The 24,310-nt window shown below is 37.4% G+C and overlaps 6 protein-coding genes across 6 annotated transcripts; 5 read left to right on the top strand and 1 right to left on the bottom strand.

Annotated features, from left to right (window-relative positions):
• Nucleotides 1-587: 587 nt before the first annotated feature.
• On the top strand, nt 588-4,469 carry FG386_001735 (secreted insulinase like peptidase; the record flags this gene model as incomplete). Its single annotated transcript, XM_067341128.1, has 1 exon — nt 588-4,469. The coding sequence occupies one exon, from the start codon at nt 588-590 to the stop codon at nt 4,467-4,469; it is 3,882 nt and encodes a 1,293-aa protein (XP_067196936.1).
• Nucleotides 4,470-5,581: 1,112 nt separating this feature from the next.
• FG386_001734 (secreted insulinase like peptidase) lies at nt 5,582-9,535 on the top strand (the record flags this gene model as incomplete). The annotated part of the gene is made up of 1 exon (XM_067341127.1): nt 5,582-9,535. One exon carries the CDS (start codon nt 5,582-5,584, stop codon nt 9,533-9,535), a length of 3,954 nt encoding a protein of 1,317 aa, XP_067196935.1.
• Nucleotides 9,536-10,511: 976 nt separating this feature from the next.
• FG386_001733 (secreted insulinase like peptidase) lies at nt 10,512-13,760 on the top strand (the record flags this gene model as incomplete). Its single annotated transcript, XM_067341126.1, has 1 exon — nt 10,512-13,760. One exon carries the CDS (start codon nt 10,512-10,514, stop codon nt 13,758-13,760), a length of 3,249 nt encoding a protein of 1,082 aa, XP_067196934.1.
• A 1,369-nt stretch (nt 13,761-15,129) lies between these two features.
• FG386_001732 (secreted insulinase like peptidase) lies at nt 15,130-18,585 on the top strand (the record flags this gene model as incomplete). Its single annotated transcript, XM_067341125.1, has 1 exon — nt 15,130-18,585. The coding sequence occupies one exon, from the start codon at nt 15,130-15,132 to the stop codon at nt 18,583-18,585; it is 3,456 nt and encodes a 1,151-aa protein (XP_067196933.1).
• Nucleotides 18,586-19,294: 709 nt separating this feature from the next.
• FG386_001731 (secreted insulinase like peptidase) lies at nt 19,295-22,918 on the top strand (the record flags this gene model as incomplete). The annotated part of the gene is made up of 1 exon (XM_067341124.1): nt 19,295-22,918. One exon carries the CDS (start codon nt 19,295-19,297, stop codon nt 22,916-22,918), a length of 3,624 nt encoding a protein of 1,207 aa, XP_067196932.1.
• Nucleotides 22,919-23,401: 483 nt separating this feature from the next.
• Nucleotides 23,402-24,235, bottom strand: FG386_001729 (uncharacterized protein; the record flags this gene model as incomplete). The annotated part of the gene is made up of 1 exon (XM_067341122.1): nt 23,402-24,235. The coding sequence occupies one exon, from the start codon at nt 24,233-24,235 to the stop codon at nt 23,402-23,404; it is 834 nt and encodes a 277-aa protein (XP_067196930.1).
• Nucleotides 24,236-24,310: the final 75 nt, after the last annotated feature.

Here is a 24,310-nt window from a genome sequence, read left to right as displayed (position 1 = left end):
ACGGAGTGTGGCATGGGTGAGTCTGTTGTATTTAAGACAGATGGAGCAACTTGTGCCTGAATTTCGCGCATATTCCTGGTACTTCATCTTGGAATGTGATTTAAAAATACTGGCGCGGACCTTCTAATTATAGTAATTTAACTGGGATAAATAGGGTCCAATGTGGTGAATGAAAGAAAAGTTTGAATTTTAAGTTATTGAGGGCGGTCATTCAAAGATATTTTGTGTTTCGCATTAAATTTAAACGCTAAAGAGTGGCTTCTGCACTTCTGGCAAATTGAATAGTACACTCACAAAGCAAGGTTGTCACTAAGTTGGGTGAGGGGTAGGCACTTGATGAGGATAGAGGAGTATCGTTTACTTAATGTATACAAGGTGTGATATATACAAAAAGACGACTTGTGTACTTGAATTTGGTGGCAGGGGAGATGACGAAAATGAGGCTGAGCACTCCGGGTATTGGTTTCCGCAAAGCACATGGACAGAGTGGTATGTTTTCGCCAAAACTGGAATTGGGAAGGCGTGTATTCACCCTGATATTGTCGGTGTTTATAGTAAAGATTAATTTCTGTTTTTGCGAGAGGTCTATGGGGGGGAATGCAAATTCGAGTTCCCAGAGTGAGGATGTCGGGAGCAGCGTGCAGATGCTGAAGGAACTAAACATCGGTAGTAGAGACGTATTTAATGACACTTTAGCGTTTGACAAACAATCTTCTTTTGGTATAGTAAACAAGATAGCAGACTTGAGAACAAAGAGGAGTGTTAGCGGTGCATATAAGTCATTCGACGATTTTGATTTCGTAAAACAAAGCAACGATAAAAATAAGTACAGTTTTATAACGTTAAATAACGAGATACAACTGTTTTTGGTTTCTCACTATTCAGTTAAATTGCCAACTGTCTCCGTTTCAGTTAGAGCAGGAACCTCAATGGAGGACGATAAGTTCCCGGGAGTTGCCTCGCTGTTGAGTGAGATTATGTTCAGCAACTGGAAAAAAAAGTCAAATAATTTGAAAGATTCGCCGTATGACAAGTACGTTTCGAACAACAGCGGAAGGTTCGAGATAAAAGTCGGCTCTTTCAGAACCGAATACTACTTAACTATAAAACCAGAGCACTTCGAGGATGCGTTGATGGATTTTGGAAACACATTAAAGTCTCCAAAATTGAATAGAATATACCTGGAGCACTCATTAGAGGAGTTAGATTCGGCTTTTCAACTTGCTAAGAGGGATCAAAGAGAGAGGTTGAGACAGGTTTTCAGAGATATTTCGAGCGAGGACCATGTAAACCACGGTTTCAACTTCGCTTCAAAGGATGCGTTAAAGAGAGATTCAAATAATGACAAAGAGCACCTGATTTTCCAACTTGTTAAGTTTCATAGCACTTACTACAGTTCAAATATGTTATCAATTTGCATTGTGTCTGACAAGAGTTTAGAGGAGCTAAAAAACTATGCCAAAATATACCTTGAGGACATTCCTAATTTCAAAACTGAACTAATAACTCCTTTTTACCTTTCCGGCAACGTCGACCACCCATATTTGAATTTAAGACGAAAAATGGTCCAAGTGAAATCCTTCTCGGAGACGCCTTATTTGACGTTGATATTTCCAATTCCGCACCAGACTGTATTTTGGAGGTTCAAGCCAACGGAATACATTTCCTTTTTTTTAACAAACTATTCTAGCAACAGTTTGTTTGGTTACCTGAAGAAAAGCGGTTATATAGATAGTATCGAGGCAAGAGCAGAAGTGAATGATAATGGTTTCTCGAACTACATAATTAAATACACATTGTGTAGTAAAAGTGAAAGGAACATACTTAGGATAATGGAAATGACTCTTTCATTTATAAAGCTTATAAAGGAGGTTCCGATATCCGGGACGATAGTAAATCAGATCAAAAGGAAGCGTCAGAATTTTTTAGAGAAGGGAATATTTGACAAGATTTCTAACACTCGCGATTCGTACGAGTATAACCATATGGAGAAGCTCTCGAGAGTGATATTGGATTCTTATTTGACGAACAATTGTTCGCCAGTAGACGTCTTGAGAGCACCAACTTGTATGAACAGAATTGATTTTAAGTATGTCGTTAATTTGTTGGACTACATTACTTACGATAATATGATAGTGTTGCTTGAGAAGAAGGAGTTTAAGAAAAGCGGTTCCGACTTGTTGCTTTCAAACTCTGATTATTATGATGGAAGGCTGAAGAGGTTCAAGAATTCATTCTCAAATATGATTAGATTTATAAAGAGTCACCTTAACAATTCCCCGATGGGGGTCTACCCTAATTATCTCTCAAGTGAATACTTTGGAACTAAATACACTCTCGAAGACATTCCTCCTTCAGTTGTTGCAAAGTTATCAAATGTAAATATAACATTGGCCAACGGCGTTGGGAGATTGGAGATGCCGAATTTAGATCCGAATTACCCTAAAGATCTTCAGATATACACAAGAGGGATTAAGTTAAGCGATTATCCCTTAAATTTGTATTCAGAGTTGAGGAAAATAGATACTGAAAACGGAACGAACGTCCATCTTGGTAATGGAACCAACTCGTTGTCTTCGGTTTATTATCTGGGGACGCCAATAGAATTGGGAGACCTGTTAGTTGCCTTGAATAGTTCAAAACTTTCATATTACACGAGGAAGGTCTGTTATTTTCCGACAAAATTAGGTTCTGATATATTGGTGTACGCAAAGTTGTATCTTCCGGAGAATATTCCAAGAGATATGTCAAACTGTCCATTCAATAAGACAATTGAAAAATTAACTATAACATTTTACATTTACCAGTATTGTTTACACAAGTTTTTGCAGTCAACTGATCTAAAGTCAATTTTCGTGTTCAAGGAGAATTACTCATTGTGGGAACTACAGGAGTTTTTTTACGGCTTAGAATTTAACTGGAGGGGCTTTACTGCAGTTTTTCCGGATATAATAGGGGAAATAGCAGATATTTTGATCGAATTTGAGAAGCATATTAAGCAGTCCCTCTTAACGGAGGCGAAGAACAAGTTTAGGAGTATGACTGATGGATTTAGGAGTGAAAACGAGAATTTAAGGATAATGGCTATTTCTTACGAGTTGTTGGATCCGGGATTTCTTAGTATTGACAAGCTGGAGAATGAGCTTCGCAGCGTTGATTTACAGACGGTGATCAAATTTTCCAAGTTTTTTAATTCGAATTTTGCTTTGTCAGGTTCAGTTTTTGGGAACGTCACTCCGGTTCAAACCAAATATTATTTGACCAGGTTTGTAAGGACAACCAGACAAATGTCTCCGGATTTGTTTCCGAGTAAGTTAGAGAATCAAACTCGCCTTTCTAACGCAGAGGAGGATACGTTTTCAGATGTATATGAGGATGAAATTAGAGACGGGGATTTTATACTCACAAATAGCAGAAATAGCTCTTCCCACGAGGTCAACAGCGAATTTAGAAAACTTAGATCCTCAGAAAGTGCCATTCGCGATTCTAGTGGCAAATCTAGCAACAAATCCAAGTCAGATTCAAACAACAAAAGCAGAAGCAAGACAAATGCGCTTTCCACTAACGCTGCTTCAGCAGGCGTTTCGAAGGAAGAGTTAACTAAAGGTAAAAAAGAATTGAGTGAAGGTAACCACTCGTCTCAGGAGACTGATTTGAAAATGAACAATTTGGAGAATCGTGTTTATCTAAGAAACGGTTCGTACAATGACATAAACAAGCTCCCGTACAATTACAGCAGTTCTTATTTTTATTATGAGAACAAGAATAGAAATAGTAGACTAAACATAGTCTTGTTGCAGATATATATAGGTTATTACAGTGAAGCAAATTATGCGATGTTGCAGGTATTGTCTGAATTGAATTCTTACGAGTACTTTCTAGAATACTCGAAGAGCAAATGCCACGATTGTTCATTAACTATATTGCCAAGGATTGTGTTAAGCAAGTATATCTTGTTGGAATTTAAGTTGCAATCACTAGTTAAGAATGTCAAGGAGCTCGGTGAATTGTTGAATGGTTTTTATCAAGACTATTATTCAAGGCCCACTAAAATGATATCCAGGTCTAAGGTACAGAAGGCAATTGATTTTGTTAAGAGCATTTCGGCAAATGGATTTACAGGTGCTGAATCGTTAGAGAACTACGATTTTGTTTCGGACTTGAACAGTTCAGAAGATTTATATTCAATTTTTTCTTATCATTTGGGCATCTTAAAGCATGTTCAAATTTCTTGTGATTGGAGAAAATACTACAATCAGTTCCTTTACACGTTAACATATGAGAGGTTCTTTACTTTTTGGAAGTATTTACGGACATCGTCTAGAATAATGATCTCACATCAATCTCAATACACAAATTCTGAGCTTCTCGAGTACATTGAATCCTACATCCCTCACGGATACACTAAGGTATCCTCTATTAGTGGTTTGCACGAAATAAACGAGCAACAGCTAAGCTATCCGTCTTAGTGACTATTAGTAAGGCAAAGCATTATACTCTGTCTCAATGTTATTGTTTCCAGTTTTTAGCGACCGTTAGTTTTTTCAAACACGTTTAAATAGTATCGACTTTAAGTTTTAACCACAGTTTCTCTAATACTTGAATAACTCCCACACATGCCTTCCTTCCCGTACGGTGTGATTGTGATGTGCTCAAATCTGAAATCCAGACCAGTTCTCCGTTTCTGGGTGTTTGTCCTAAAGGTAAAGTAGGAAGCCGCGAGTCGGAGTTCCAGTGAAAATCAGCGGAAAACGAAAAAGGCGTTTGCGAAAACAGGCCTCTTTTGAATAAACTCGTATCGTGGGAGTGACGTGAGCGCTACAAGGGATGCGGGAAATGGGCTTTGTCCAGCGAGACCAGATGGGCCTGCACCCTTCAGGAAAAGAAAGGGAATTTGACGAAAACATCAGGTGAGGAGCACTTTTTCCTGTACAAAACACAAGTTCTCAGAAGCATTGATGAAACAGTAAAATATAAAACAACCGCGGATATTTGAGGGGCAAATATTTAAAATCAATAGAACTCAATAAATCCCGTTTCTTTGCACACAATTTACAGATTAAAAATTCATGTAAAAAAGGGGCGGCACATCTGCCAAATTGAAGGGGATAAAAAATATCGAAGAAGAGAAGAGAAAGAGGGCAATTTAGATTCAAGAGTAGTTTTGACAGGGTTGAAGATTGTTATAAAATAAGTAATCGTTTTGACGGATGCTTATTGTTTGCATTTTTCCTATGGATCTGGACATATTTCGACATCCTCAGTAAATTTGCTGCAGTGTGGGATGTGTGGATATTAGGCAATAGGATATAAATGCAAAAAAGACAAGAAAAGGGGGAGTGTAAAAATAGTAAGAGGTAAACAGCGTGAACAGTGACGGAGATACGCGAGTTGGCTAATAAAAGTGTACGGAGCATTACAGTGGATGAGAGGTGATATAGGGAGCAGGGGAAACAAGAGTAACACTTAAATAAGGACACAAGTTTAATCATAGTCTTCGCCTTTAAACTGGGAAAAGGAGAAGCAGCATTGTACGCTGATCTTTTGGTGGGGAGATAGAGAGATGCATTTGGAATCGAGCATGAAAGTCGAAAGAGCACGGGTGTTGATTGGAAGGAGGGTGTGTTTCTTGGTTGTGTTGTTGGGTGTACTTATTCAAGGAACCGTAAGAAATTTGTTCCTCGGTGGAGTGAGCTTCATAGAAGTATACTCGGAAGACCCGAATTTGGAGTTGAATCCGAATTACAATGGAAACAGTGTGACTGATGGAATGTTAACAAGAAACGAGACGTTGCAATATATAAAATTCAACGAGTCAGACATAATAGAGATAGAGAGACTGAAGCAAAAGCTCCGCACTGAGGAGGAGTTGAGCAAGTTGAAAAAGAGTGGAAAGAAGTGCTATTATGGACTAAAGTGTCTGTATGGCATTAAAGATGACGTGAGTTTTGTGGACAGTTTGATGGAGTACCCAAGTGAACTGGATGACGAAGAGTTTGAAAGATTCTTGGGAGACGAAAATAAGTACAAATATTTTACTTTGGAAAACGGTCTGAAGGTGTTTTTGTTGTCAAACAATATGTTGTACACCTCCTCTCTTTCTCTTGGAGTGAATGTGGGAAACGGACATGATCCAAGTCACATAAACGGACTGTCGTTTTTGTTGACAGAGGAGTTATTCAAAAAAGGGAAGGACGAGGGCGGTACGAGAGACTTCAGGACTCTCATAGAAGACAACAATGGGTACTTTAACATAGATACGAGGACCTATCACACCATTTATTCTTACGATATCAAGTCAAAGTTCTTTCAGGACTCAATATCGAGTTTCGTAAAGCGTTTAGACAGGGATTTGTCTAACAGGGACTCGCTTAAGGAGTCTATAGACGACGTGTCCCAAATGGTGAAGTTGTTTAGCAGGGCAGACAGTTTGAGGGAGAAGCAATTAATGAGAAGTTTGTCCAATCCAAATCACACTTTTCACAGATTCCCTTACGGCAACAATGAGACTCTTGTACAAATACCGATTGATTATAACGTCTCAGTATGGGAAGAAGCAATTAAGCTTAAAAACGAGCGTTACATCCCAAAGTTAATGACGCTTGCCGTGGCGACAAATCTGAGTATAGACACGGTGGAGGGACTAATCAGAAGCCACTTCTCTGGCCTGAAGAATCCTCTCCAGGACGAGCTTGGTCAGAAGGAAGGAAACCTCTTGTCTCCAAGTGAGGACAGCGGAAACATAAATGGGACAGGAAGTGGTGTTGGAAACGTCACGGAGAAAGAAGAGTCTGACGGATCTGCTTTGGGAGAGGAAATAGAACATCCATATTATCGGTTAATCGGAAAGCTCATCGAGTTCAAATCAAAGGACCCTGACGGACACATAAAGCTAGAGTTCCCGATTCCAAGACAAAACAAGTTGTGGAAGAGAAAAACAGGTCACTATATCAAGTATTTTCTGTCCAGAAACTTCAAGGGTGGTTTGTTGGATTACTTGACTAGCAGAGGGTGGGTGAGAGGGTTGGACGTGAATGTAGTGAATGACGACTCGGGGTTTTCCTTGTTAGTTATAGAAATAAAGCTGGTTCACTCTCTTAAAGACAGTGTTATGAGAATTTTGCAGGCTATATTTTCTGTGTTGGATTCGGTATTGGCAACAAGGTGCGACGAGAAGCTGTTTGAACAAATAAGAAGAGTTGAACAAGGATACTTGAAACAGTACCAGTGTACTGGATACTATAAGTATTCAAAAGAAATGATATCCTCTTTCTTCGAAACGGACTGCTACCCTCACGAGGTGCTTAAGGTGCCATACGAATTTGAGAAGATAGAGTGTAGCACTTTAGAGAGTCTGATTAGATATGTGAATCCATATAACATGGTAATGTTCATATCATCCAGGACATTTGACAGAAATTCGAGCGACTTTTTGCTTTCGAATGAGGTCTTCGGTGAGTCAGTATGGGGCAGATTTGGAAGGGCTTTTATGTCAATGATGAGAAGAATAAGAAGAAGCTTCCTGAGACCCGGAGTTGGGGAGTATCCGAGGTACTTGAGGGAACATTATCTAAAAGGCGAATATTTAATTGGGAACATTCCAGAAAAGATACTGGCATTGTTGGCCAAGAGCAACAATGAGTTTTCGCAAAAGTATGTTGGGTTCAACGTCACGGAAATAACCATAAACTATCCAGAGATGTACAACATATACACGTATGATATACCTCCACAATCCAATCCCGAGTTGCTTTCTGTATCCCTCTCCTCTTACATAAAGTACACAACTAAAACCTCAGAAGCGATTGATGAGACGTTTTTAAACAAAGTACTTTCCTCATACAACGAGTATCTATCTCCATTGGCTTACTCTACGTATTACTATCCAACTAATGTTGGTATACCCAAACTGGGACTTTCTTCGAGAATATACACTCAACCAAAGTCTCTTTTGTCTTACGGCTTTCAGTCTTACCCTAAAACAAACGCAAGGTTGATTGCACTTTCTTACTTGTTTTCAAAGTCGTTCAGGTACGCATTGGACCCTGAGTTCAGGGATGGCATAGCCGAGATGGAGTTCAGGTCTTTGTCTGAATTGCAGGTTTCGTTTTTGGGGCTCGAGATAAGGTGGATAAACTATAACTATAACTTTGACAGTTTTTTCAACAACATTTTGTCAGGACTAAGCAGTTACAGTACTTTTGTGACCAATTCACATTTGAGTCAGGCAAAATCGGACTTCGAATCGAATTTGAATAAGTTATCCTCCTTGGACAACGCGATCTTGGCAGAAGACACCTCTTTTGAAATACTCAACTTTTACTATGTGTCGCTGTCCATGTTCAAACAGGCCATAAAGGGCATTAAATTGAGAGACGTGATAGACTTCGCCAACTACATAATTAAAGTAGGCACTATAGAGACCTTGGTTATTGGAAACTGCACCCCAATGCAGGTGAATTCTTATTTGATTAAGCTCAGCAAGGCACTGAAAAGAGATGGTTCGGTTCAAAGTGCAGGAGATCTGAGGTATTTGAAGTTAGATAGGAAGAATCGAAGCTTTTTGAGATTCGTTTCTGATAACTTTAGTGCAGACTACGGAGAGGCAGTTTCTGAAGAAAGAAGCGAAAACAGTCTCGACTTGAGCGCAAATAAAACGGTTGTGGCCAGCAATGTGACTTCCAAATCAGAAACCAAGACCAACTCTGATTTGTCCTCGTTTAACAATACAGAAAAGTACGTTGAAAGAAGAGCATCCACAATTGAGGACACTGAGAAGTCTTTTCTTTCAGAAGGAACACACAAGGGAAAGTGGGCGAGTAGAATAAGCATGGACAACTTGCCTAGCATTTACAGAAATGCATTTTACGTTAAGCAATCTTCCAACCAAAATGACGACGTTTGCGTTGTGTATATTGAGGTTCAAATTGGAAGTTACACAGAAGAGATGCTGGCATTTCTGAAATTGGTTACGAATTTGAATATCAAAGGTGTGTTCAAGGAATTTGCAAGCGAAAAATACCCGAATTCGAGCATAGCCGTTAAACTAGACGCGATAAAAACAAGTTATTTACTGTTTAAGATAATGATCTCGTCCCCAGAGTACAACGTTGTGGCACTGACAAGCTTGGCCATTCAGTTTTATAACAAGTACTTCAAAATGGTGACCTCTCTTGTCTCGAGAGAAGGATTTAAAAGAGCAGTGAACCTGACGGTAGGCAGCATTGACATACCGCATACGGATATAGAAGAGTTGTTAGAGCAGTATACGCTTTCCGTTTTAGACAGAAAGTCTAACTTAGACTGGAAGTACACTCAAGTCGCTTATTTAATTAATTTAAACTACAATGAGTTTCTCAACAACTGGAGTGCTTTCTCTAATCCCTCGAAATTGGTTGTCTCGGTATTGAGACAGAACGCCTCTCCAATAGAGAAGGCTGAGGCAAATTCCTTCGAGCTAGAAGGGTTCTTGAGGATAAACTCCACTAGCTTTATCAAAAACATAGCTGTTGAGAGCAACTTTATAACTCAGTAATAAAGAGGAGGTAGAGCCGATTGGAAACTCTGAGATGTTTAGTGCTGTTTCAGAGTACATTGTCTAGTGAATAGCGTAGTGTAAGTAACACCCAAACAGGTTTGGCGTGCGAGAAAGACCAAATGCATAATACACACACTCTAAGCACAGGAATCGTTAAGCGAATTCATCCAGGCGTTTAATACAAGGCAAACATATATTTACAAACAGCTGTTTGCGTTGATTCTCCGTTTCCACTGCGAATCCCTCAGTAGCGGGACTAGTATACTGCATTTTGAGGTTCTAGGTTCCCTTCCTGCATTGCAGTTTGCGTCTAAAAATGCCAATGTCTTAGCTTATAGAACCGACTGCCAGTTGCGTTGCAAACGACTTCCCGGTGATCCCGTATCCTCCAGGGAATTCAAAACTCGATAAGTTTAACTAAACCCTCATTTTTCCTGTGCGAATTCAAAAAATGCACGTTACTCGATGCATCACAAACACGACAATTGAAAAGTTAAGGAAGGTCTCCTTTATAACCTCCAGTAGCTAATTGTTCACTGCTACGAGACTGCCCGCCTAAAGACATGACGTGGTCCAGTTTAATAATAGGTAACTAAAATAGTAAAGGCACAGTTGCTAAGGGACAGGGGAAAGGGGAATTTATGAATAAAACATAGTGTGGAATGAAAAATAAACTAACAGGCAGTGATAACATGAATTGAAGGAAATTAAGTTTAAAAAGTAAAATAATAAATAAATACAATATTGACCAAGAGGAGAATAAAGGGGAAAAGAGAAAAGAACAAAAAAGTTTCATGTCATGCATTGTTTGGTGAGTATTTAGGCTTTAAAATATTTCGAGTAAGAAGGATCAATTTAGATATACTTACAAAAGTAAGTAAAATTAAATAACGTTACTTTGATACCTAAGTACGTGCTTCATGGGAGCAGAGATTTGTGTAGATAGCATCAATAGGTCACTGGATTTGCAATCATGAATTTCAACATACTCGTTTTTTCGCTATTATATGTGTTATTGAAACTGTATTTCGGAGGAGAGCATAAGCATGCCCTCATTGGTACCCAAACGTCGTTCTTAGAACTTAGTAAGGTGGAGAGCGAGTTGGATTTAGAGTCATATCAGTATATGGACGATGACTCCAAAAGAATATACAAGTTGAGGCACAAGACCTTTAATAATGGTCTGACACTAATGCACCTGGGAGGCCACGAGAACTCTAGAAGCGAGCTCAGAATAGTGATAGGTCAGGGTGTTTCTTCAGATAATATAAAAAAGCCGGGAATTAGGTTCTTGGCATTGTCCATATTGGGTTCGTACATCCAGGCATGTATATTCAGTTCATCTAAAGGGAAGAGCGACCTGTCTGTATCTGTCAGTTCAGAAACGGTTTATTCAAGAATAAAGTTCAGCATCAACGGCGATTCGGGGGCTTTAATAGATTGCATCACTAAAGCCGCTAAAACGAGGGAGAAGTACTACGATTTGGAATCTAACTTTGGGTATGTGGATGCCTTAACAAGGGATTTTCAGAGGCGCATTGACGATCCATTGTACAGCTCCGTCGATTTAATGATAGTTAAGGAATTTATGAGGGCGAAGCTAGGATTTGAGAGCGAGATGCTTCAGCTATGTAACGCATTCTCATCTTCTAACTACAATAAAATAGCCACTATGAAGGATTCAATTACCAAACAAATAGGTGAAATTCTGAAGTCGCTTCGTACACCGTCGTTACTTTCAATCATTTACGTTGGTGACATGAGCTACTTGGATCTCCAGAAGAGACTTTCTTTTTTCACTGATTTAAAGAGTTCAGAACTCGTGTTTGAGAGGATTAATTTTGATTCGTTTTATCCTTTAAGACCGGCTCTTCACTCTGGAAAGAATTTTGTTTTGCTTAGAAAGAGCAGCAACGAGGAGGTCCTCAGGGTTTTAATTCCCTTCAACACAGAAAATTTAAACTTAGTGGTTAGCAGCTCGTTTCAGTTTGTTGCTAACTTATTGGACTCGAGACACAGAAAGGGGATCGTGAACTTTTTATTTGCCAACATATTTGTTTTCTCGGTAGAAGTTGACTACAAGTTTGTTTCAGGATCAGTGTTAATGTCCTTTGCACTCGTACTAACTAAAAAGGGAGTGAAAAACATACCGGTTATAGTCGATTCAATATTCTCTTACTTGAATCTAATTAAAAAATCAGCCATATCCAACAAGCTATTTATGGAAAATCAACAGGTCTTTGACGAGAAAATCAAAAGAGACCCGCTTTACATGGCTGAATTGTCGGAGCTCTATTTTGGGATCAGAAAATCTTTTGGACTCCCCGTGGAGAACGCCCTAGCTCAAAATTTAGGCACGCAGTTCAATCAAGATGAGGTAGATGAGATCCTATCGAGAATGGACCTCTCATCGTCATTCGTGTTGTTCACATTGAAGAACAACTTGTCTCTGAACGAATTGTTCTTTACCGATAGACTGAAAACAACTGAATTGTTCACCAGGAACATGGCAGAACGTTATTCAAACACCGTGTTCACTCCCTTGAATCTAGAAGAGTTCTACAGCGGTCAGTACTCTGATTTTGACTCGGAACACGCCAGGGAATTCTACAACCTTGATCTTCCGTATACTGACATGTCCAAATCAACTTCTTTGCCGAACTTCGCCCTGGACTCAATGTCCTCCAAGGTGTATCTTTTACACAGGGCGGTTTCCGAGGCCTATGGTTACATTGCAAGCGACACGGTTGTCTCCAAAACCATGTCATTCAAGTCCAAACTGACTCAGCGTATCTGGTACTCGAATACAAAATCATACGGATTAAACGTAGATGTGTTGCTCAGATTTTCAGTGTGGTTTTGGGCCCCCGGCTTCGATGGGATTTTTGGAGATGTGGGAGACAAAAATGGTGCCGTAAACGAACGGGTTTCAACCAAGATAGTGTCGGCAATTCACATTCTATCCGCCTACTTGAAACTAAAGACGGGGCAAATACTCGCGAAAATGCTTAGATTCGATGGTCATTTGGGGTTCTCACCGGCTCAGATCGTTTTTGACGAGTTCTCAGCTCCGTTTGAGTTGTATTTGTCTGTTCGTGCTCCAGCCAATTACTTAACGTTCATATTTGACCAGATTACTCAGATATTAAATAAAGAGATCTCGATAGAAGACAAGGACTTTGAAGAAATACACATGTTGGCAAGGGAAAGCCTCCTTAAACACTATCAGAGTATAGAAAACAACAATTTTATTTCCAAGATTGTAAGTCAAATGGTTTCTCCCACACAACACACATTTTATCAACTTGACAGAGCTTTGGAGGAGGGTGTGAGCATTGAACACGTCAGATTGGTGGCAAAAACCCTTTTCACTCATTCAAAACTAAGGGGGAGGATATTCGGCAACATAACGCCTTTCCAAGCAAATCACGTTATTAATGTGTTTCTAAAGAGCATCAACCATGCTTACTTCGACGTGGATACTCCATCCAGTCTTCCTCACTCGCAACTGCCATTTAGTGGAGGCATCTTGAAGTACATAGATCTTGACACGATTCCGGAAAACTTGAGAAAAACATTCTACAGGAGGATGGACTATGTCTCCGGGGTGTCATCGGCGGCGATTATCTTGTTTATTGGACCAGTTTCATTCCAGCAGAGCTACACGAAGGCCTTGGTGCTGAACGAGCTTTATAAGAAAACGATTTCAAGCGAGTTTAGCGAAAAGAGCAAATACAAATTCTCCTCTAGAGTGCTTTTTTCCGTATCTGAATTCGTTTCTGTCCAGTTGAATCTCGAGAGCAGGGTCGAGGAGAGTAAGAATATATCAAAGAAACTGTACTCGAAGTTCAAGGACGCGAACAAAAAGATACCGAGGCTGTTGAATTCCATGAAATCGTCCAAAAAGATATTGTTAAGGGCGGTTGGAAACATTAAGATCAACGAGAGCTCTTTTGTCTTTGCTTCGTTTTACCACGAGAACTTTTACAAGAAGACTTTGGAGTTCATTGAACAGCTTAGTCAATCAGATCTCAAGTCATTACTCAGTGGAATCGCTGAAATTCCAAACCTGTTCGTGGCTCACCACAGAGTTAGCAATATAAATGCTGCGATCGCATCGGATGACTTTGTGCCTTCTGGGTACACAGTTATTTCTGATCCAAAGGTGCTAATCAATTCCAAAGTTGACTTTAGAGAGTGTCACACATTCGAAGATGAATAGTCTGCGGCCTTTCAGAACAGGGTTTTGTCTTTTGGTTGCTAATCGCGGATGGATTGGAGCGGAAATTTGAAGCCAATACGCGGAATTAAGGACGTTCTGATAACTGACGACAATGCTCGCATTAACACGCAAATGTTTGGCCGTTTAGGCCAGGAAAATCAATGCTTTAATTTTCTGACTTTGTTTCGGGCTTCTGCTTAACTGTTGATAATGAAATAATCGTTTATTCAAGTCACCACTTTGTCGTTGTTTCCTCCAAAGGCCTATAAACTAAGGAGAGCATCGAGTCTGAATTTGGTCCTCTATTATGGTTTTTTTAAAAAAATTCACTTATGGAGATGAATATACCTGATTTACACTAGTTATCCGTTTGGTTTATTAACAGTATTGTCTGTATTGCACATCACCTGAATGTTTTATTGAAGTTTAGTACTAGAAAACGGTGAAATTAAGCGATTCCTGGTGTTTTAAACAACAACGGTGTATTCTTAAATTGCGTAGTAGGTTTGTTTAACTCTTATTTTATCGTTTGGTCTGTGTGTACTTATTTAGTCGCTCTTGCCCCTTTTAAGTTCCCGAAGGAAAATACCAATGTCTGAAACGCTGAGTTACATTTCACTTAAGACGGGTCTTGGTAAATTTTAAAGTGTCTTTGGTTAGAAGGCCATTGTTTCGCATGCACCACGTAATTACATGTACATGAATGCATTGCTTGAACTAAATTTGGCTGACTTAAAATGGTCAGATTGAATTTTCGGTTTTACGGCAAGAGTTGTTGTTCGTTCTTTATTCAAGAAAAAGATCAAGCTAGTTCATTTTTTGTGTTGTGGTCTTCAATTTCATAGAGTCTCGTTTGGGGAGCAAAAAGGATTTCCGAGTATATTATTTAACGCAGTCGCAGTTAAATATAGGGGTCAGAGTTACCCGCTACCAGGGTATTATTTTTCATGTTTTATAAGTAAGAGAAATACGACAAGGCCGAAAAACAATTAGAAAAATTAGTCTTGGAATATAAATAAGTACATTGGAAGGGAGCAAATACACAATTGACTGACAGTAAAAGGTACTTATGTGCAAAGGGAGCAATATACACCTTGCCAACTCATTAAATAGGTTTTTTTTCGCCCAAGTAGAGCTAGCGGAAACACTGTAGTGCACTAAGGCACATTTAGCGAGTCCTTGGTAGTTTTTTGAACGGCAGACTGTTTGTATTGTCTTTACGTGGCTTGAACAGAGCGGATGACACAAGTCCGAGTGCTTTAGACTATTAGTTTAAGATTTTTGGTTCTTAATATTGATTGAGTCAAGATTTGTGATATCGAGGTAATAAAAGGGGGAGATGCTGAAGTTATTAGCTAGATTAAGTTTAATGCTATTCTTGGTGCTATCGGCAACTTTGATTTTTCACTTTGAGATAAGCAATGTCGAGGGCGTAAGTCCGAGTGGTGGTTTAAAAAACAAGGCGAGTAATATAAAATTAAACAGACTGGGGAGAACTGTAAATAATGTGGACGATTCATTGTTTATAAGGTCTAAAACTGATGATTCTGAATACAAATTTTTGAGACTTGGGAACAATATGAGCGTTTTTTTGGTTTCAAATAAGTCGTTTACGAAAAGTGTAGTAACGCTTTCCATGAAAATAGGATCAGTTTCTGATCCAGAAGACTTGCCAGGATTCGTTGACATTGTGCAGGGGACGATTTGCTTCTTTTCTAATAATAAGGAGGACTCATCTAAGTTTTGCAGTTATTTGGAGTCGATGGGTGGTACGGTAAAAATAGAGGTGTTGGATAGGAACACAATATTCACAATAGAGGTTGAGAACGCATACATAATTAGGGTGTTGAATATCTTTAGTGAGGCGATAAAAAACCCAGTGTTTTCGGAAAACCTGCTCTATACTGAAGTAGAAAAGAAAATAGACTCATTTGGTGACTTAATTAGAGACGAAGAATTTGTTTTTCAGTGTGTGAAGAGAGACATATCGACTTATGATTCGGTTTACAAAAGACAGAAGACGATTACCACCGGATCTATCGAAAAAGCCGAGGTAAATTCGGGTTTAAAATTGCCAGGTAGAATTAAGCAATTTCAGAAAAGGAATTACAGCTCCAATACGATGACAATTGTCGTGGCAAGCAATGAATCTATCGCAAAGCTGATCAAGGGGGTAACTTCTAACTTTTCGTCGATTAAAGATTTAAAATTACGCAATATACTTCCACAAGATTTATTTAAAGTAGTACGTCATCCACATACAGGTAATATAGGAAATGTTATACATTTACATTCAGATATAAATAGTGAACTAATATTGGAATTTCCGATTGAATACCAAGAAATCCTTTGGGACTCATTTCCTGGTAAATATTTGGAATACCTGTTGAATGACAGCTCAGATTATAGTTTAATGAGTTATTTAATTTCAAAAGATTTGATCAAGACCATGAGTTCAAAGACAGTCTCAGAGAACTATGGGTTTTCAAATTTCGAGATTAGCTTTGTTCTGACTGAAAGTGGCGTGGAAAGGATTAAGACCATACTACAAGCCACGTTCATGTTAATAGAACACATTAAAAAAGCTCCTGTTTCCAATGACATAATTTCCGAGATTCAAGAATCGATGAGGAATAAATTTGATTACCACTTTAATGTTTCACCTGAGCACATAAGTAGACAAATACTGTATTCGTTTGACACCAGGGGTTGTTCTCCTGAAGAAGTTCTTATTGCAGGAAATTTGATTAGAAGTCCTGATTTGACTGAAATTAAGAGGTTTATGGGCAAAATATCCACTAAAAACCTGATAATTTATCTAAAACACTTGAATAAGATAAGAAGTGTGTTTAACTCCAACGATGTCGGTATATCTGGAGACTTATCAAACTATGAGGGTGTAACGTGTCATGATCTAAATGGCGGAGATGCGAGTGATATTTACTATATTGGGGAAGATCAACAAAATGATCAGGCAAGTAGTTGGGACGAGGATGGTTTCGACAGCAGTTACGTATCGTCATCTGTTTCTGTTTCACTTGAGTTTATGGATGAAAATGAGAACATAAATCAAATAGAAAGTGTTTTGTTTAACAAAGTCAAATATTACGTAGATTCAATTCCAAAAGAAGTATTGAGACAAATAAAAGCCGCTATAGAGAAAGTAAAATTGGACCACATAGGAGTGAGAATGAGAAGAGCGAATAAGTTACTTAAGAAGGTGCATTTAAACGATTTTAAGGATACTGCGAATTACAGAATATACTCGCCTATATATCTCAGAAATGCTTTATTGGATTTTTTTTCTGGTGAAACTCTTGCATCTCAAGATGGTATTCATTTGAGTAAAAAGGAGGCATTAGAGGATCCCGTACTTGAAAATATAATATTTTCGAATAACGTCGATTTAAAAAGACAAGTTTCAAGATTGTTTTTGCGATATATGATTCCAGAGCAAACGAGAGATGCTCCAAAACTAGCTACAATTTTAGACTCAAACCAGTTGGTATTGACGTTAGAGGTTCTTGTATACTGTTTAAGACATGTGTCTAGTAGAGTAATAAATGACATGAGTGACTTATCAGGTTCATTTTCAATCACAACAAATATATCTTCAGAATTTATGGGAGTTCCGTTTGGTTTTGAGATTATAGTTAAAGGGAGTTATTTCGGTTCTGTTTATGTTTCTATTGAGGAATTCACAAAAAGAATGAGGAATTTGGGTAGATTAATTTCTCCAAGTAGGTATCAATTGATTATAGGTCAACTTGACTCTGAGTCAAAAATGAGAATGAAGATGGGCTCTAAATCGAGTTCAATGTTTATATTAAAATCCATATTTGAGTGTCAAAAACTGTCAAAGTATGTATTAGAAACTGTTGATTACTCAAAAATAAAACTTGAACAAGTTCTTGAACTTTCTGATTATTTAATCAATTACGGAACTATTGAAAGTGTTATTATAGGAAACATAAGTCCTTTGCATGCTTATTCACTTATTAAGGTGGTATCTTGTGGGAATAGTCATAAACGACAAGTAAACAATAAGTTGAAGGCATCTTTAAAAAGCGATTCAGGTGGTTCTATTGGAACGTGGAAAATACTGGATCCATTTTCAACTAATTTTTATACAAATAACTTTTACTATTACAATGATTTGTACAACAAAAACGACAATAATTCAAATTCGTTGTTGTATGTGCCATTCTCAACATTATCATTAGACACATTTTATTTTAAAATTATCATTGGAATGCTTATAGATTTACTAAAGGGAAGGGGTTTAACAGAAGGAATTGAATTTGATTTATATCCAAATATTCATCAATTTATTTTTGTTGGATTTTGCATTTCATATACTTCTAGCAATCTAAATGTTTTGCAGATATCTGAAAGACTACTTAGTGTCTTTTTTAAGGTATTTAACTTATTAAAAAGTGTCGATATGGATCAGTTTAATGCAATTTTTACCAATAAAAGATCAATAAACAGCAAGATTGATCCAGATCACGAACAGATTGAGAACAGAGTTTTCCATAGTATCGTTTGTAGAAAAGACATATCAAGTATTCTTAACAACGTTAAAACACATAACTATAAGCTCGGTTATGAAAAGTTTGTTGAAATTTGCAACAGAGTACTTGATGCACCGAAGTTTCTGATTTCTACTCAGGCTCGCATAGAGGATTCTGATAAACTCACTCAAGTTAGAAATTACACGCCTAGCGGATTTTTGAGGCTAAATAGCATCTATGACATTACGGAACAAGAGGGAGTTGAAACTTTTGAAATACCGATTAGCTACACTAAAAACAATGTAAATTGAAATATATACTTTGGTTACATGAAATTCATTATTTTAAAAACAAAATTATTTAATAAATGGCGTTTCACGAATCGGAAATTGAATCGTTGACAATGTTAGTTAAGGACTAAACGCGAAGCATACATAAATGAGAAGTTTATCCGAATTGAATATTCAAATTAGGAATGTAGAATCGAATTTTTGAAGTAGTTTATTGTCATTTTTTTTTGTAAATTCTATTTTTAAATAGTATTGTCTGTGTAGCCTACTTCTAGTACTGAGTGTGATTAGAACAATTCTGGTCCCTTCCATTGTAATTAAAATTAATATACTCTAATCTCCTAGTTATATTATAGTATTATAATATTGTTATTGTCTGCTGGTAATAAATAAAAATAATATTAGTTGTGTGCCGGCATAATTACAAATATAGAATGTGATTATTCCGGTACTGAAATACATAAATGAGCAAATTTTTAAAAACAGTTTAAAAAGGCTTTTAACATAAAATAATCAAAAAGAAAAATCAGTGTATTTTGCCGTTTTACTTATAAATACACATACTAAAGTATAAAAAGCAGAGTTAGAGTACAAGCGGACTTGTAGAGTTTAACTTGGAGATGCGAACAGTACTATACTTTGTGTTTATTTGCATATCTGAACGAATAGAATGCGAGTGGATGTATTGACGCATGCAATTTAATTAATACAAGAACAAGAGCATCTCAAGATGTCGTATAAACAATTATTTATATTGTTATTGTGTTTAGCACTTGTACTCAAAGCAAATTATCCGTTTGAAAAGGAGTGTGATGCAAGAAACACGTCTTTTTTAAGTTTTTATAAATACTCAGATAACCAAAATGGGGTTAGAAAGTATATTGACGACGATAAGTTTGTGAAGTCTAAAATAGATAGAGCGAAATACAGATATTTAAAGCTAGATAATGGATTGAAGGTGTATTTAGTGAGCAAGGATAATATAGTTAATTCAGAAGTAGCGATTTCAATAGGAGTTGGATTTCTACATGATCCTATTTATATTCAAGGATTGTCCAATTTAGTTCAACATTCTCTATTACTGGCATCTAAACAATACCCAGACGTAGACGAGTTTAAAAATTTTATAAACACTTTAAACGGCAAAATATACCTGGATTTGCACTCTAAGATGACAATATATTCGTTTTCTATAGGGACTGAATACCTTAATGAGAGTTTGTTTAGGTTTAGCAGTTACTTCATAAATCCTATATTGAGCAGGGATAATGTGAATAAAGCCTTGGTTACGATATTTAACATTATAGAGGGAATGAAAACTAACGAAAAGTGGGTAATGAGGACAATAGAAAGAGAGGTTTGTGGTAGTAGTTCCAACTTTAATAGATATATATTCGGCAACAAGAATATATTCTTAAATAATCCAAATCTGAATGCTGGCGAGTTATATGATAGGGTACTAGACTACTTTAACAATTACTATAGCCCGAACATTATGACATTATCAATAGTTGGAAGAGAGCCGATAGATAAGTTGGAGAAGTACGTAATAAAGAGTTTCGGTAACATTAAAAACAACGGAATAGAGTTATTTAGGATAGAAGATAGCTACAAGTTCACAGTTAATCCATTTATAAGTGTGTCTGGAAAGATAATAACAGTCAAAAGACCCAACAAGAAGGATGTGAATACGTTTACGATAAGGATTCCGATAGAATTTCAGATTATATATTGGAAAAGAATACCGACATTGTACGTAAAGTACTTGTTGGACAGTTCTTATAAGGGAATTCTAAGAAAGTATTTTACGAAAATAGGTGTGAATAGTGAAATTAAGGTGTCAACCACTTCATTTGACGGATTCTCCACTTTAGACATAACAGTGAATCTTTACAACAGGGAGTTGAATCGGTCATGGGAAGTTATTGGAGCTGTAGCGTCCGCGTTAAGATTTATAATAGAAAGTCCCGTAAAGAAAAGGCTTTTGAACGAAATAAAGGACATAACGGACTTATTGTTTGATTACAGGGAGTCTGATTTCTACAAGGACATTGCCTATAATATAGTTTACAAATCCCAAAAGTACAAGATTAAGCCGGAGGAGGTCATATTTGCGGACGAAGTGATAAAGGTTCTGGACGTTGAATTTACAGAGTCGTTTTTGAACTCAATAGATATAAGTAGCATGGTTATATTTTACTCAACTCCAAGGTTAGTAAAGAAAAGAGCCTTGGATGAGCGTTCAAAGGTGTTAAAGAGAAAGAAATACATTCGTTTCAGAAGCAGCATTATTAGGATAGAGGAGGATTCTTCGAGCTTAGTGTCGCTGTTTCTGAGGATATATGATTCAATTAAAGAATATGTCGTTTTTGTGTACTCCTTAATGTTTAGAGAGTTAAAGCTGGAAGAAAGAGAGTCGAGGAGCGAGTACTTGAACTCGAACTACTTGGACGATGCTGGATTTACGAATTACACAGGCAACTTTGTTCAGTGCAACTCAATTTTGAGGTCTAGGTACTTGAATTCGGAGTACTGTGTGAACGAGATTCCTGATTCTTTCAAGAGTGAGATTCAGAATATGACTATTAGTGATATAAAGGAGGTTTATTTTTTGGACATAGATACACCAAACAAATACATTCCACAGGACTTGAGTTTTCAGGAAATAGATGAAAGTACGCAGGTGATACCCCAACCTTTGTTGTTTTCAATAAAAAGACACGTTAGAAAGTCCATGACTAGGGACAATTCATACTTGAGAAGGTATGAATATTATCCGGAAATATTCAATTTTTACTATAAAAACAGTGAATTAAGGTCCGTGCCCGAGGCATCTTTGTCAATAAGAATTCAGACTCCAGTGATTGATTCAGAATTAAACAAAGTTGTTCCTGGAATACTTAAGATTGTTCCGAGACTAATGGTTTCAGTTGAAATACTTTGTTCGTCTCTGCTTGTTGCATTGGAGGACGAGATCAACAGTTTCAGACTCACAAGAAATGAGTTCAAAATTCTTAGTTACAACAGCTACTTTTATAACGGCCTTCCGAATGGTTTTACCGTAGTATTGAGTGGATACTGGGATGTAATTCCAACTTTTTTAAGAATATTTGCAGATTTTTTGAGAAATCCAAAAGAACGAATATCCCACTCTGACTTTGAAAAAGGGTACGAGAATGTGCACAAATTGCTCTATAGGACTGTATTCTCCTCGTCTTCGCTCACAAGGTCTTTGGAGATAATAAGGGCTATAACGGAAAATCAGCAGCTCTCTCCTATTGAGAGGTTTAGGGAGATTGAAAATGTAAGTTATACTGACATTGTAGAATTGAGTGAGTTTTTGGCGAAACACGGACAATTAGAGGGAATATTTATGAACAATATAAATCCAATACTCGCAGGAGATATATTAAATGAGTTTGTAGAGTTGCTGAGAGAAAACCAGACTAACAGGAAGGATGACATGGTGGCATTGAATGTATTGGAGAACGGAAAGGTCTTCATAGAGAACAAACAGGAAATTATAAGAAAATTAAAGTTGAAAAGCAAGCCTTACTCTGTCCATAATATATTGGCTCCGATATCAAGCTCAGAAAAGATTTATTTTAACACTTATGAGATACTTGACATCACATCTCTGCCTGATAAGGCATGGAAAAGTTACAGGTTTGAATACTCAAATAACGAAGATGACAAGTCCGTTGTTTCTTTGTTATTGGGTGTTGGCACTAAAACACCATTTACAATTGCATTGGCGACTTTAACAAACATATTTTTATCAGATTTAATGTCAATGTTTTTGAAGAAACTATCTATTGAGAATGAAACGGCCAGGTCGTTTTCTCCGGCATACTATTCCTCATTAATGTTTATTGTAATTCAAATAGACTCCTATTCAAAAGACGTTACTTATTTAACGGAGTTTTTGATAGGATTCTTGGATGAAGTATTTAAGAACCCATATTTGATAGACAAGAACGACTTTTATATCATCAAAAGGGGTTGTATAGATAAGTTTAAAAGATTGAACAACAACATTGAGTTGTTTAACAATCTGTTTTTCACCTTTATCGAGGGAAGCAGTTATCCGTTTGTCTGGGTAAAGAAAGTTATACAGATATTTGAAACCTTAACTTTCGCAAGGTTTTTGAAGTTGTTTAAACTGTTGCACAAGACACCACAAATAATCGTCTCTATTCAGTCTAAAGTGTCACAAAAGTATAAAATAGACAAATATTTACCTAATGGATATACGTTACTAAACAGCACAGACGACCTGCTAAATCAAGAGAACCTCTACATCTACAAACTACCGATAAACGTTTCTCCGAACATATTCTCTGAAGATTGGTAGTTCAATTGGGTCTGCAGTGCTCATTTCCAATTATTACGTTTAACTATAGAGGCACTGCCAGTTGGTCACGACAGATTGCTAGTGTCGACATTAAAGCACTATGATTTCATTAAGTATTACTGCCTTTTCGCTGCCATATGCAAATTCGGGTCCAGGAAATGAAACAACTTCCCGATACACATACATTAAATGTAACCAATTGGTACATGGTATTCCCTTGTTAACTGTGTTTTTGATATGTCAAACGTGCGTGCGGAGTTATCAAAAGCTCAGTCAACGTTTTAGTTGCCCATAAACTCAAAAATACCCAAAACAGGACTTAAAGGGGACTCTATCTGAGGCCTGTGAGAATTCCAGTGCATGCATGCATGCATACGCATACATATACAGTTTAGTCAGGCAGTTGCATGCAAACAGCCTTGGATTTTGGTAAACAAAGTAACTCAATACAGGCCTATAGGGGGAGGGGGTAAACGTTAAAGCTTAACTGATTATATTTTTCCACATTAAATCGGGATCATCTATGTTACCTGTGTTTAATGACTCTTTTAGACTCCTGTTGGTAGAGCCGGTTGGCTTGAGAGTTTTGGATTTCGCATTAGGGCTACGGTTTTGGTCACAATTTTTGGATAGGTGTTTAACGGATCCGCATATATTACACGAACCGCCTTTTGGGTAGATTGAACCTGATACATTATCTGGACAATAGGCTACGATGTGTCCGGACTCGCCGCATTTAAAACAGCTGGCAAACGGCAGTACGGAATTATTGTCTCTTGGTTTTGTGCAGTCTTTGAGTGTGTGGCCTTTTTCACCACATAAGAAACAAGTATGTTTCTCGTCATTGCCTCCTGAACCTCCATTTAAGGGTTTATAATGTTTACAGTCAATCATCTGGTGTCCTTTTTTCCTGCAGCACAAACAGACAACATTTGAATTTTTCCTTGTTAGAATACTTGAATTCATATTTTTCAGTTTCATTTCTCTTTTTATTGTTTTTAAACTTTTTTGAATCTGTCCCCCTATCTCTACTTCACCCTTAAGGCCCTTTCTAAGTTTTGATAATCTCAGCATTATTCTTCTCCTTTTGGATTTCGAAAGCTTATTTTCCTTATCATCTAGTTTTTTCTCGAGTTTATTGATGCTTTCCTGGATCTCTTCTTTGGACCAGCAACCCTGCCTCACTCTATTCTTCCTCCTCTTCAATTTTAAATTCTTGTTTTCAGCACCGGATTCCCCTTTATTTTTCATTACAGAGCAATCTCTACCGTTAGGATTGCTTTTCTTCGTCTCGATAAACTTTTTCTCTTTACCCATATCTTAGCAGTTAAAGTCTCTCATAAGTCCATTGATTCATGCATATGCTTGCCTATTTGCGTTGTGTTTACTTAA

The sequence above is a fragment of the Cryptosporidium ryanae genome (genome assembly GCF_009792415.1).
Source record: "Cryptosporidium ryanae isolate 45019 chromosome Unknown contig_27, whole genome shotgun sequence".
Taxonomy (NCBI): domain Eukaryota; phylum Apicomplexa; class Conoidasida; order Eucoccidiorida; family Cryptosporidiidae; genus Cryptosporidium; species Cryptosporidium ryanae.
This window is presented reverse-complemented; position numbering and strand designations above follow the sequence as displayed.